General features: G+C 38.4%; 1 protein-coding gene across 4 annotated transcripts in view; it reads left to right on the top strand.

Annotated features, from left to right (window-relative positions):
• Positions 1–4409: 4409 nt before the first annotated feature.
• The window catches only part of LOC127668802 (eukaryotic translation initiation factor 5A-1-like), a 28664-nt gene continuing 20794 nt past the window's right edge, over positions 4410–12279 (top strand). For 2 of the 4 annotated variants that reach the window (XM_052162595.1, XM_052162597.1), the window contains exons 1-3: positions 4410–4547; positions 5029–5223; positions 5858–5962. In XM_052162595.1, the coding sequence (XP_052018555.1) occupies positions 5065–5223; positions 5858–5962 (264 nt within the window). In that variant the 5' untranslated portion in view covers positions 4410–4547; positions 5029–5064. Of the gene's footprint in view, positions 4548–4700; positions 5224–5857; positions 5963–8794; positions 8860–12279 lie in introns of those variants that run through there. The other 2 variants (XR_007974200.1, XM_052162596.1) reach the window with 2 other exon arrangements.

Here is a 12279-nt window from a genome sequence, read left to right as displayed (position 1 = left end):
GGAGCTTGCTCTGTCTGGCACGCACTTGTGAACACCCACTCACACACACACACTGAGAATTGCCCTTTTTATATCTTTAAAGAATTATTTGGAATTTTGATGGAGATTTTATTTAATCTAGTTGTCTTTGGGATTGGATAGCTATTTTTACCGTGTTAATCTTGACAATCCATGATCATGGGATATCTCTCCATTTTCTGAGTTCTTTGATTTCTTTCTAGAATACTTGATGTTCTATCATAAAAGAACTTCACTTGTTTGGGTACAGTTACCCAAAGGTATTTTATATTATTTTTAACTAATGTGAAAGGTGCTGTTTTCCTATTTTCCTTCTCAGCCCATTTATCATTTGTATAAAGAAAGGCTACGGATTTGTTAGAGTTAATTTTATATTCAGTCACATTGCTGAAGTTGTGTATCAGCTTTAAAAGTTCTTTGAGAGATTGATTGGGTTTGCTCGTGTATACTATATCATCTGTAAATAGTGATACCTTAGATTTTTTGCCAATTTGTATCCCCTTGATCTCCTTTTGTGGTCTTAGAACTCTAGCTAGAACTTTGAGTAGTATTTTGAGTAGATATGGGGGCAGTGAGCATCCTTGTCTTGCCCCTGATTTTAGTGGGGTCGATTCAATATCTCTTCATTTAATTTGGTGTTATCTGTTGGGTTTGTTGTATATTGGCCATATTATGTTTAGGTATGTGACTTGAATTCCTGATTTTTCCAACACTTTTAACAAGAAGGGGTGTTGTATTTTTTTTCAGAATTAGATGCTTTTTTAGCATCTAAGGAGATAAGCATATGAACTTATTATAAATGTATCAAAATTGGGAAATTCAGACAAATAAATTATATCATATTCTCATGCATTATACAAGTAAAGACTCAATTTTCTGTAGAATTTTTGTTATTGTGTAATATATATTGAAACCAAGTATCCTATAGATATATGCATAATTAAACCCACAAAACCTCTTGTCAACAAATATTTATTTCGATTACATATTAAAATGCAAAGAAGAAAGCAACATGTTCTCATTTATGCATCCAGGTATGATAGGATTACCTCAAGTAAATTGCTTAAGGAATGGATACAGAAAACGTGGTACAATTACACAATGGAGTACTATTCAGCTATTAAAAACAATGAATTCATGAAGTTTTTTATGCAAATGGATGGAACTAGAAAATATCATCCTGAGTGAGGTAACTCAATCACAAAAGAACAGACATGGTATGCACCCACTGATAAGCAGATATTAGCCCAGATAAGTGTAGGTAGGCCACACCTGGGATGGTGGTCCTGGGTACCATTAGGAAACAGATTGAGCAAGCCATGAAGAGGAAGCCAGTAACCAGCATTACTCCACTGCCTCGCCTTCAGTTCCTGCTTCCAGGTTCCTGCCCTGACAACTTTCAGCCCTGACTTCCCTGAGGATGGACTACAAACTGTGAGCTGAAATAAACCCTTTCCTCTCCCAGTTGCTTTTGATCATAGTGTTTCGCCAAGCCTCAGAGGCACTAAGACAACTGTGCCTACTTGTTCCCAGATCATTCAAGCTATGTTATAGCGCTAGGCTTCATCCATCACACGCAAGCCAATGAGTCACCAATGAAACCGTCTCCATGGCAGAGATCCCACTGCCCACAGGAATTTTCACTCACTTTTTCCAAAGTGAACTCAGTTCTTCAAACCTGCTTCTTCTGAATTTTCTGTGTCACTAGATGGCATATCGATGTCACGGAACAGTGTCTTAGGGCTGGACTGATAGCTCAGTGGGGAAGAGCACTGACTGCTCTTCTGGAGGTCTTGAGTTCAAATTCCAGCAAACACATGGTGGCTCACAACTCTCCGGAATGAGATCTGATGCCCTCTTTGGGGCTGTCTGAAGACAGCTACAGTGTACTATCAAGTCATAAATACAGAAATCTTAAAAAATAAACAAACCCTGTGTCTTAGTTAAATTCTTTACACTCTGTGCCTCCTCATCGTTACTGTCAACATTCAATTATGACCACTTTTCCATTCCTCCTTTAAAACTCTTTTGATACTGTACCTTCAGTCACTACTTGTTCTCAAAAATAAACTTTATTTTGCTGATAATTAATTTCCTACTTCTAGTAGTTTTCTCCCCTATAAAGGTATCATAATGGGTGGTCTTTATAAATTTAAAAAATAGTTATCATTTCATCATCTGCATTGCTCTATCATTTACTGCTCTTAGAATAAACTAAAAATTCACCCATCTCTTTATGGTACATGTTAAGCTATTTGCAAGATAAAACCACAATTCTGTCATTTGGGCTCTTATACTGCTGCCTTTGGTTTAAATGCATTTTCTAAACACTTTATGGGCTAACATTTTATTGTCGCCCAAATGCCTGACATATACATCTGAAGGGAGGAAGTGCTTTTTTTGACTCATGGTTTGGCCCCAGGTACTTGGACAACATCACAGCCTGGGAGTTCTATCAGAAAGCATCTTCTCCCCATTATGGTGGGAAACAGAGAAGACAGAAAGATGCGAGGAACAAGATAATGTCAGATACACATCATTCGTGGTCTTCGTACCCCAGTCAGGATCCACTAAAGTTTCTAGAAGTCTCCCAAAATTGTGCCACCAGCTGAGAACGCAAGGGCTCAGCCTGTCTGTCTTTTGGGAGAAACTGCACATCCAAACTTTAACAGCTTCTTACTGCCAGCTTCTACCCAAACTTCAAATCTCAAATTAGATTGTCACCTCCAGAGAAGTTATAGCTGTACTTTCCAATCTGTGGTGTTCATAGACAAGGCACCAGCCGTATTCAGCTTACAGTGCACCTGAAATGTGGTTCCTGTGAACTTAGATGTTAAACAAAAAGTACATACCTTATTGTAAAAAGTTAGTATTAATTTAAATAAACACACACATATGCAATAGCTTAGTAATAGTTTTATAATTACATGCGAAAGAACATTTCAACATATTGATTAGGTTAAACTAAACATATTAATGGAAATTAATTTCAGCTTTAAAAAAAACCTTTCAGCCTCTCTGTAGAAAACTCAAAGTTACATGCAGACTGCCTTAGGGTCCCTGTGACCAACACCCAGGCTCAGCAGGAGGAGCTCCTGTAGTCAGTGGTCTGTACTTGTGACTGGACTATTTATCTGTGGAAATTACAAGACTGACAGACTGCAAGCAGCTTATGGACAAGGAGCTGGCTCTAACTACCTGGAAATTCCAGAAGTAGGAATGCTCAAATAAATAGTCAACAAATTATAAGAAATAAATAAACAAAATACTCAATCCTCACTATTTTTGGATTCTACATTTGTGGGTTGACAGAAAGACACAAAAGAAAACCTCCAAATAACAGTGCTTCCTGTATCATCTGTGCATGTGCTGAGTGAGATCTGTGCTGAGGCCAAACACAGCAGTATTCTCTTTTATGGTTTCAGCTATCAAACTGCGCACACATATTCTTTCCAGTCTATTTACTATGTTTTTCAGAGCTTTGTTTTCTGATTTGCACCTTATGCCATCTGTTGATTTCCCTGCTTGAAATGCCCCCCAAATACCATGCTGAAAAGTTTTCTGGTGTTCCTATGTACAAGGTTCTGTTGTGCCAAATAGAGAAGACAAGTGTGTAGATAAAATACCTTCAGGTTTACATCATAGTGCTATCAGCCACACACCCAAAGTTAACAAATCCATATGAAGTAATGTGCCTCTTATAGAAATAAACATATCAATCACTTGTTCCCCATGGAATGTGGCCACAGGGACCCACAAGGAACCTAATCCTGTAATTCTCCTAGAATCAAGGGCTCACAATTTGCTACTTCAGTGTTCTAGAGACCTCAGAAGTCACTGTATTTGTCGAATAGTCATTTGGTTTAAAAACAAATCTTATGTGAATATGGTGATAGACAAAGAAGTGATTTTAACTTTAATTCTGACTGACTTTTACAAGTGATATGATTCAGGGGAACTTGCTTCACTGTCCTGTCCTTTTCCCATAATTCAAAATGAGGATTAAAAAAGTTTAACTGTTAATGGTTGGGAAGGTCTGGCTGGGTGTAAAGTGGGAGTGGAAACAGGGTTTATGACCAAGAGGCACAGTTCAGGATGTGAAAATATTCTACTGTATCTTGATTATGGGGGTGACTGTATATCTGATTTTCTTTTTCAAAACTCTGAAACCTTATTCATATATATTCTAACATTAACCTTATTTTAAACAAAATCTTTTGTATATCAAGAGTGCACTACTCTGTAGCACTTGGGGTTTCCTGGGCAAGCTTCACCTGATGGGGCGGGACCTCAGGAAGCTTTAAGCCAATGGGAGGTCTGGAGGCGGGGCCCGTGGAGCGCCAGGGCCTATCCCGGAAGTGTGTGCGCCCGGCGGGAGGGACGGCCCTGTGGGGGCGGGCCAGGGCTGAAAGCCGGGTGTGGGAAGCTTGGCGGTCCCGCCCAGTCTCCTGGACCAGCAGAGGACACGGGCGCTGCTGCAGCTGCAGGGATTGGAGATCACAACAGAGTCGTGCGGTGTGGGCCTGAAGGTGAAGTCCTACGGCCGGGCCTGGGGGGGGGGGGGGCGGCGGGAAATGCAGGAGGTGATTCCGGGGTCCGGGCGAGGCGAGGAGCCGAGATGCACGGGAACTAGAGGGCGGCGAGCTCGGGACCGCCGGGGCTCGGGCCCTTCCCCGCTGGCCGGAACCGGGATCCAGGGCGGCGCCTCTGCGGGTCTTAGGCGCGCTGAGGGCCAGGTGGATCCTGCGTGTGCTCGGGTCCCAGTTTTCCCTGAACCTGCGGCCTGGCTGATGCCCTGGCAGCTGGGATGGGGTGGGGGGAGGCGCCGGGCCCTGCATTCCTGCACGGGAAGGTCGTGGGCTCTTCTTGCGTAGGGTGGTGGGGACTGGACCTGCTGGCCAGGCGCTGGTGTCGCCCTCACTCTACTGCTAACTCTTCCCTCCCCACCTCCTCTGAAGGGCTGCCGGCCTGCATGCCCTTTATTAAAAAGCAAACAAACTTTTTGCCTAGTTCCCTCAGAATATCCACACATCTCCCCAGCCCACCATGGCAGAGGTGCATTTCACTGGAGATGCAGGGGCTTCCAGCAGTTCTCCTATGCAGTGCTCAGCCCTGCACAAAAATAGCTTCCTGGTGCTTAAAGGGGAACCAAGCAAAGTCATAGAGATGTCAACTTCCAAGACTGGGAAGCATGGTCATGCCAAGGTAGGACCTTCCAAGTCATTCTTTGGCTTCACTGATAAGATCATTTGTGTTCCATTCCACATCATGAGGTTTCTATACTTAAAATAACTTTTTTTTCTAACCTCAGTCTCTTGAAAGATCAGGCATTACTCTCAATAATGCTCTCCTTTAATTGGGCCTTTAGTATGTTTCACTAACTGGAAACAAAAATTTTATTGAATCCTGATGGTCTAAAACATTTTGTTTAGTTGAGGCAATCCAGTTCTTACAATTCTAAGAGACTTGGTTTTCACTTTCTGGGGACTCTTGTTAATTGAAGTCCTGAGTTAATTTAGTGTGTTGAGTTTTGAAGCCACCAAACTGTTCAGGTTTTGGATACTTAACGAATTTCAGTTCTGTGCTCCTGCAACTTTTTCAAAGAAAGTAAGATGACTTTGAAAGAGTTGAAAGGGGGCTGGAGAGATGGCTCAGCAGTTAAGAGCACTGACTGCTCTTCCTAAGGACCTGAATTCAATTCCCAGCAATCAAGTGGTGGTTCACAACCATCCATAATGAGATCTGGCTCCCTCTTTTAGAGTGTCTGAAGACAGCTACAGTGTACTTATATATAATAAATAAGGTTAACCATGTTTCCTGTTGTTCTTGCCTCTGTCAGATACGCCTTGTTGGAATTGACATTTTCACTGGCAGAAAACATGAAGATATCTGTCCCTCTACTCACAACATGGATGTTCCAAATATTAAGAGAAATGATTATCAAGTAAGTACTGATCTCATTCACAGTGTTTCAGAAGTGTATAAATGCCCTCTTTGGTAGTAGTTTTTCAAGACTTGAGAGTAGTTTTATAGAATATATTCCTTACCAGTTACTAGACTCCTCTTATCTTACAGATTAGAGAAATAGTGTTTTGTTTTGTTCTGCTTTTGTTAATATTCTGTGCCTTTTATTGTTGGGAAATAGAGGATCATATATCTCAGACTGGCCTTGAACTCCCTATTCAAGGATAATCTTCAGTTTCTGACCCTCCTGCCTCTGCCTGTGAGTGCTGAGATTATAGGTTGCATCTTCATGGCTGGCTGTCCTGTACTGGAAGCCAAACCCAGGGCTTTGTGCATGCTTTAGGCAAGCAACCTACAGTTGTGCTGTTTCTCCAGCCTCTATTTCTGCTTCTTAAAAATGCTGTATTGGACCGGTGAAATGGCTGGGTTAGGCACTGCCTGTGAAGCCTTAGTCTGGACAGAGGTGTTCTCTACTTGTGAGCTGGGAAATGCCTATATCTGCATACATATACTCACTAGATAAATAAATATAAGTGAGGCAGGAGAATCAGAAAGACTTAGGAAGGTTGGAATCAGCTGCATTCACTCAATGACTTCCTTTTATTCTGTCTTTTAATTCCTTAAGAAGTTTAAGGGAGATTGGTTCCCATTCTGGATCTCCATCATCCATGCTTACAGTTGGGAAAAGCTTCAAATTTTCCCCTTGTTCTCCAGTCCTCTGTACTGTTTGTAGAATATGGGACTGAGGGGGTGTCCTTTTCTTGTCCATCTTCTTAGGCCTAGGAGGTAGAAGAGGGGGCAAGTAAGGATTATGATATTTAGCTGTTTCTATTTTGTGGAATAGTTTGAAGTGCCACGGTCACCCCAGCTGGGTATGGGGGTCCCTGTGATGAGGGTCCTTGATGTCCAGGTGGGTAAGGATTCAGCTGTGAGAAACAGAAACACAGAGGCAGCTTGAATCTGAGGGTATTTTGCAGCTCTCAAGCAGGGGTTTTTATATATTAAAAACCAAATGTAGCAACTCTTAGAAACCGTATCCAGTGAAACAATGACTAACACCAACAAAAGTCATTTGGCACAGTAAAATACAATCATCATCTGAGCATTACAACTCTGAAAGTACATGTTTAGTGAATCATAAATAGGACAGGTAACATCATTATTATTAATATAAATCATTAAAATATAACAATTCTAAAAGGATGTATTCAATAGGGCGGTCATCCAAGGCTAATGGCATATTCCCAAGAACAGGTTAATAAATCTATATGTTCAGTGCTCTCAACCGCTGAGCTAACTTTCCTGCCCAATATGGTTAATTATTATTTAGCATCTAATGCCTGATTTTTTATAAATCTTCAACACATAAATTTAAACTATTTTAATTCTTTAAAATTAAGGCTTTCTCTACCATATGACAAAACCCACCTCCAATGTCACACGTGTAGGCATATGAAATTTTATTATTGGGAAAGTTTTCATCTATCATAATAATTTTATAAATGATTTAAAAAGTAAAGAATTGGTTTACCTGGAGATATGTTAGTGACCCACATCTCAAGGCATGGTTTCGTAACCATTGTTCTTGCATAAGATCATGGTCTAGGCTGCCAGGAACCTGTAACTAAGGAATTAAAGAGAACAGAACAGAAATGTTGTCATGAGAACTAGGGCTCAGTATGTTTGCTCCAGGGGAGAGTTCCACAACTGGTTCCAGTAGACCTCTTTCTTTTGAAGTTGAATTCTCAGTCTGTGGAACTTGTCAAACAGATTCTCCTGGTGTTGGTGTGGCATTGAAGATTATTGGTATTAGGTCTTTGTTGAAGGTCTGATAGAACTCTGCATTAAACCCATCTGATTGATCCTGCCTTTTTTTTTTTTTTTGCTTGGGAGACTATGAATGACTGCTTGTATTTCTTTAGTGGGTTTGGGATGGTTTAGATAATTTATCTGATCCTGATTTAGCTTTGGTACTTGGTATGTTTCTACATAATTATACATTTCATCTAGATTTTCCAGTTTTCTTGAGTATAGGTTTTGTAATAGGATCTGATGATTTTTTGAATTTCCTCAGTATCTGTTGTATGTCTCCCTTTTCATTTCTGATTTTGTTGATTTGGATACGGTCTCTGTGACCGCTGGTGAGTTTGTGCAAGGGTTTATCTATCTTGTTGGTTTTTACAAATAACCAGCTCCTAGTTTGGTTGATTCTTTGTATATTTCTTTTTGTTTCCACTTGATTGATTTCAGCCACGTGTTTGATTATTTCCTGCCTTCTATTGCTCTTGGGTATATTTGCTTCTTTTTGTTCTAGAACCTTCAGATGTGCTGTCATGCTGCTAGTGTATGCTCTTTGCAGTTTCTTTTTGGAGGCATTCAGAGTTATGGGTTTTCCTATTAGCACTGTTTTCATTGTGTCCCATAAATTTGGGTATATTGTGCCTTCATTTTCATTAAATTCTAAAATGTCTTTAATTTCTTTCTTTCTTTCTTCCTTGACCAAGTTATCATTGAGTAGAATGTTGTTCAGTTTCCATGTGGGCTTCCTCTTGTTTTTGTTATTCTGAGGTAGTATCTGTTTTTGTGTCTGAAGTGGGATTCCTGTATGCAGCAAAATGTTGGGTCCTGTTTACATATCCAATCTGTTAGTCTATGTCTTTTGATTGGAGAATTGAGTCAATTGATATTAAGAGATATTAAGGAAAAGTGATTGTTGCTTCCTGTTATTTTAGTTATTAGAGGTGGAGTTTTGTTTATGTGGCTTTCTTCCTTTTGGTTTGTTAAAAGAAGATTATTTTCTTTCTTTTTCTAGGGTGCAGTTCCCTCCTTTTTGAAGTTTCCATTCATTATCCTTTGAAGGACTGGATTTGTGGAAAGGTACTGTGTAAATTTGTTTTTGTCATGGAATACCTTGGTTTCTCCATCTATGGTAAAGTTTTTCTGGGTATAGCAGCCTGGGTTGGCATTTGTGTTCCCTTAGGTTTTGTATGACATCTTTTCAGGTTCTTCTGGCTTTCATAGTCTCTGTCAAGAAGTCTGGTGTAATTCTGATTAGTCTGCCTTTAAATGTTACTTGACCTTTTTCCCTTACTGCTTTTAATATTATTTCTTTCTTTAGTGCATTTGGTGTTTTGATTATTATGTGTCAAGAGGAATTTCTCTTCTGGTCCAATCTATTTGGAGTTCTGCAGGCTTCTTGTATGTTCATGGGTATCTCTTTCTTTAGATTGGGGAAGTTTTCTTCTATAGTTTTGTTGAAGACATTTACTGGCCTTTTAAGCTGGAAATCTTCATTCTCTTCTATACCTATAATCTTTAGGTTTGGTCTTTTCATTGTGTCCTGGATTTCCTGAATGTTGTGGGTTAGGAGATTTTTGTATTTTGCATTTTCTTTGAGTGTTGTGTCAGTGTTTTCTATGGTATCTTCTGCACCTGAGATTCTCTCTACTATCTCTTCTATTCTGTTGGTGATGCTTGTTTATATGACTCCTGATTTCTTTCCTAGGTTTTCTATCTCCAGAGTTGTTTCCCTTTGTGATTTCTTTATTGTTTCTCCTTCCATTTTTATATCCTGGATGGTTTTGTTCAATTCCTTCACATGTTTGGTTATGTTTTCCTGTAATTCTTTAAGGGAGTTATTTATGTCCTTCTTGAAGTCCTCTATCAGCATCATGAGCTATGAATTTAAATCCAAATCTTTCTTTTCAAGTGGGTTGGAGTATCTAGGACTTCCTGTTGTGTTGCCATGCTGCCTTGCTTTCTGTTGATAATGTTCTTATTTTGCCTCTTACCATCTGGCTATCTCTGGTATTAGTTGGTCCCTCCTAATAGCAGCTACTAATCAGGGGAAACTACAGGCACTGAGTTCTTCCTGGTTGGTGATTCTGCACATACTAGAGAAAAGTGCTGTGATTAAATGAAGCAGTATACAAGGTTGCACTCTAACTTATGACCATGGAGGTGTTTTCTGGGACCACATCACATATATTCTCCTCTGCCCATGATCATAGCCTTCATATTATTTTAGAAGGTATGAAGTTGATACTGACATTATCAATTAAATAATTTAAGGTATGTTCTCATAAGTTCGTCAATCGTTTTGAGGACAGATATCAATGATACAATATTTTCAGTTTGGGGGGATAAATTTTCTGATCATCCATAAATACTATTCCTGAATATCCACTTCAAAAATTGTGAAAAAATGAAATGTTTAGAAGAGAATAATAGGGTAAATTTGGATTTCACCCCTGATCAGTCACTGTAAGCTCCCAGCATAGAAAACGTTAGTGTCTGACTGATGCAGGCTCAAAATAAGTGAATGTCCAGGCTGTCTGTCAATCTGTCATCCTTCTTGTTATTTCTACTCAACTCACTTTCAGTCCACACTTGAAAATACTCACATTTTTTAGAAGATAGTAATCAACTCATTTGAATGAAAAATGAAAAAAAATATGTATATGCTCATAGTGTGCCTTTCAAGTGTATTTGGTATATGTAAGAAAAATTCACTTTAATTTTTGAGAGTAAAGGAAACTAAAATGAATGTTTTTCTTGAAAGACCATATATGTGTCCTGATTCTGCTGTCTAGTGAATAAAAAGTTAAATTATTTTGAGGATGTCTTTCATGTTATGTTAAGAGCGTTATTAGTTTCATGTGAGATGATCATCAGTATTTCCATTTGCAAGGAAGGTAATTACTTATCAGACATTTAAATTGGAGATTTCAGTTTTATGTATTTCTTCTAAATTTTGGTTCATATATACAGATATATATGTATGTTTACAATTAGATGTCTTGAGGTGAAAAGAAAATATAAGTACAAATGTTTCATTTGATCTGACATTTGTTTGTTGTTTGTTTATGAGTGTGCATGTGTATCCTTTAGTAAATATTATATATTCCCATATTTTGAGTGTTATATGGTACATGAAATAGTGTGGAAAATTTTCTTTGTAGCATCATGTTTCAAAAATATCACACATTTGAAGAGTATGTGTATATGTATATACACAAGATTTTTGATTCAGAGTTTATATTGTGTCATTTGCCTCCTGAATCTGAGACAGTAAGTATCTTCAGATTTGGACCAACATATTAGCTTAACAGTGTCCAATACAGATTTATATACCCAAGTGAACACACACACACACATACACACACACACACAAACACACACACACTTACACATATACACACATTCATACACAAAGAGGTAATATTCACCCTATCAAGAAGTAATAGAACATCACACATCTGGGAAGTATTCTGTCAAAAGTTAGAAGGGAAAAGAGAGAACAACAGCAACAAAAAATAATTATGAACTATTACGTATGTGAATTTTTCAAAGGACAAATTTCATAGAAAAGGAATGATGAAAGAAGGAAATCAATGCTTCCAAGATTATTGTTTCTTATAAACACGTGATAAGATCAGAATGCTTGATGGGAAGACATATTTCTAATTACTTGTTTAAATTATTGAGATAAATAATCATCTTTTTGGACACTTGTATGAGATATGCTTTGTGTGTTTACTAAAGGAGCCATTGTAGTGAGCTGATGTTACTTCTTAGCATACAAAGAAGGGCAATGGAAAATGAATTTTATCCAGTTAGACAATATTTCTATATCATTTATTTTAGAAAAAATATTTAATGTGGTTAAGTAAAGTACAAAAATTTAACTAATATTTTATGGTATGGTCATTGTGGAAATAAATAAAAATGCTTACTAATTCACAATATTTAAGGAAGAAATCTTGATACATAGTTTTCTAAAAATGCCATATATATATATATATATATATATGGACATATTCACAGTATATTCATTTTCAACCTTCTTCAATCAGAAAACAATCAGGCTATGTCTATTTGTGAGCACTGAGAAGCTCATATCCAGTACCATCTTTTACACATGCTTTGTTGAATTCCATCTACCCTGGCTTGAACTGTGCCTGAAGTTCTCTGTTCTGGGGCAGGAGCAACTGATTATTTCCACCAGTAATACCAACTACAATGTAAATCAAACTAACAGAGATACTTGATTCTTTTTCTAGGAGTAAGAACAAGTTTAAGATAAAATGTATCATCCCACTGGATAACCTGTGGGCTGTGGAAAACGTGGACCTGGTCAGAAAACAAGCAAACCTGTCCTTGCAAGAACCTTTTCCTGCCCACTGGAAATTTTTTGGCCACCTTTCTGTAAGACCAACACTCTGGACCAATATTCACAGGAAGAGAGCTGTAGAAGTTGTTGGGCAACTTAATGCTTCCTAATTCACAGATCAAGCC

This window comes from Apodemus sylvaticus, chromosome 18, assembly GCF_947179515.1.
Source record: "Apodemus sylvaticus chromosome 18, mApoSyl1.1, whole genome shotgun sequence".
NCBI classification, from domain to species: domain Eukaryota; kingdom Metazoa; phylum Chordata; class Mammalia; order Rodentia; family Muridae; genus Apodemus; species Apodemus sylvaticus.
The sequence above is the reverse complement of the archived record's forward strand: the minus strand, read 5'-3'. Positions and strand labels throughout refer to the sequence as shown.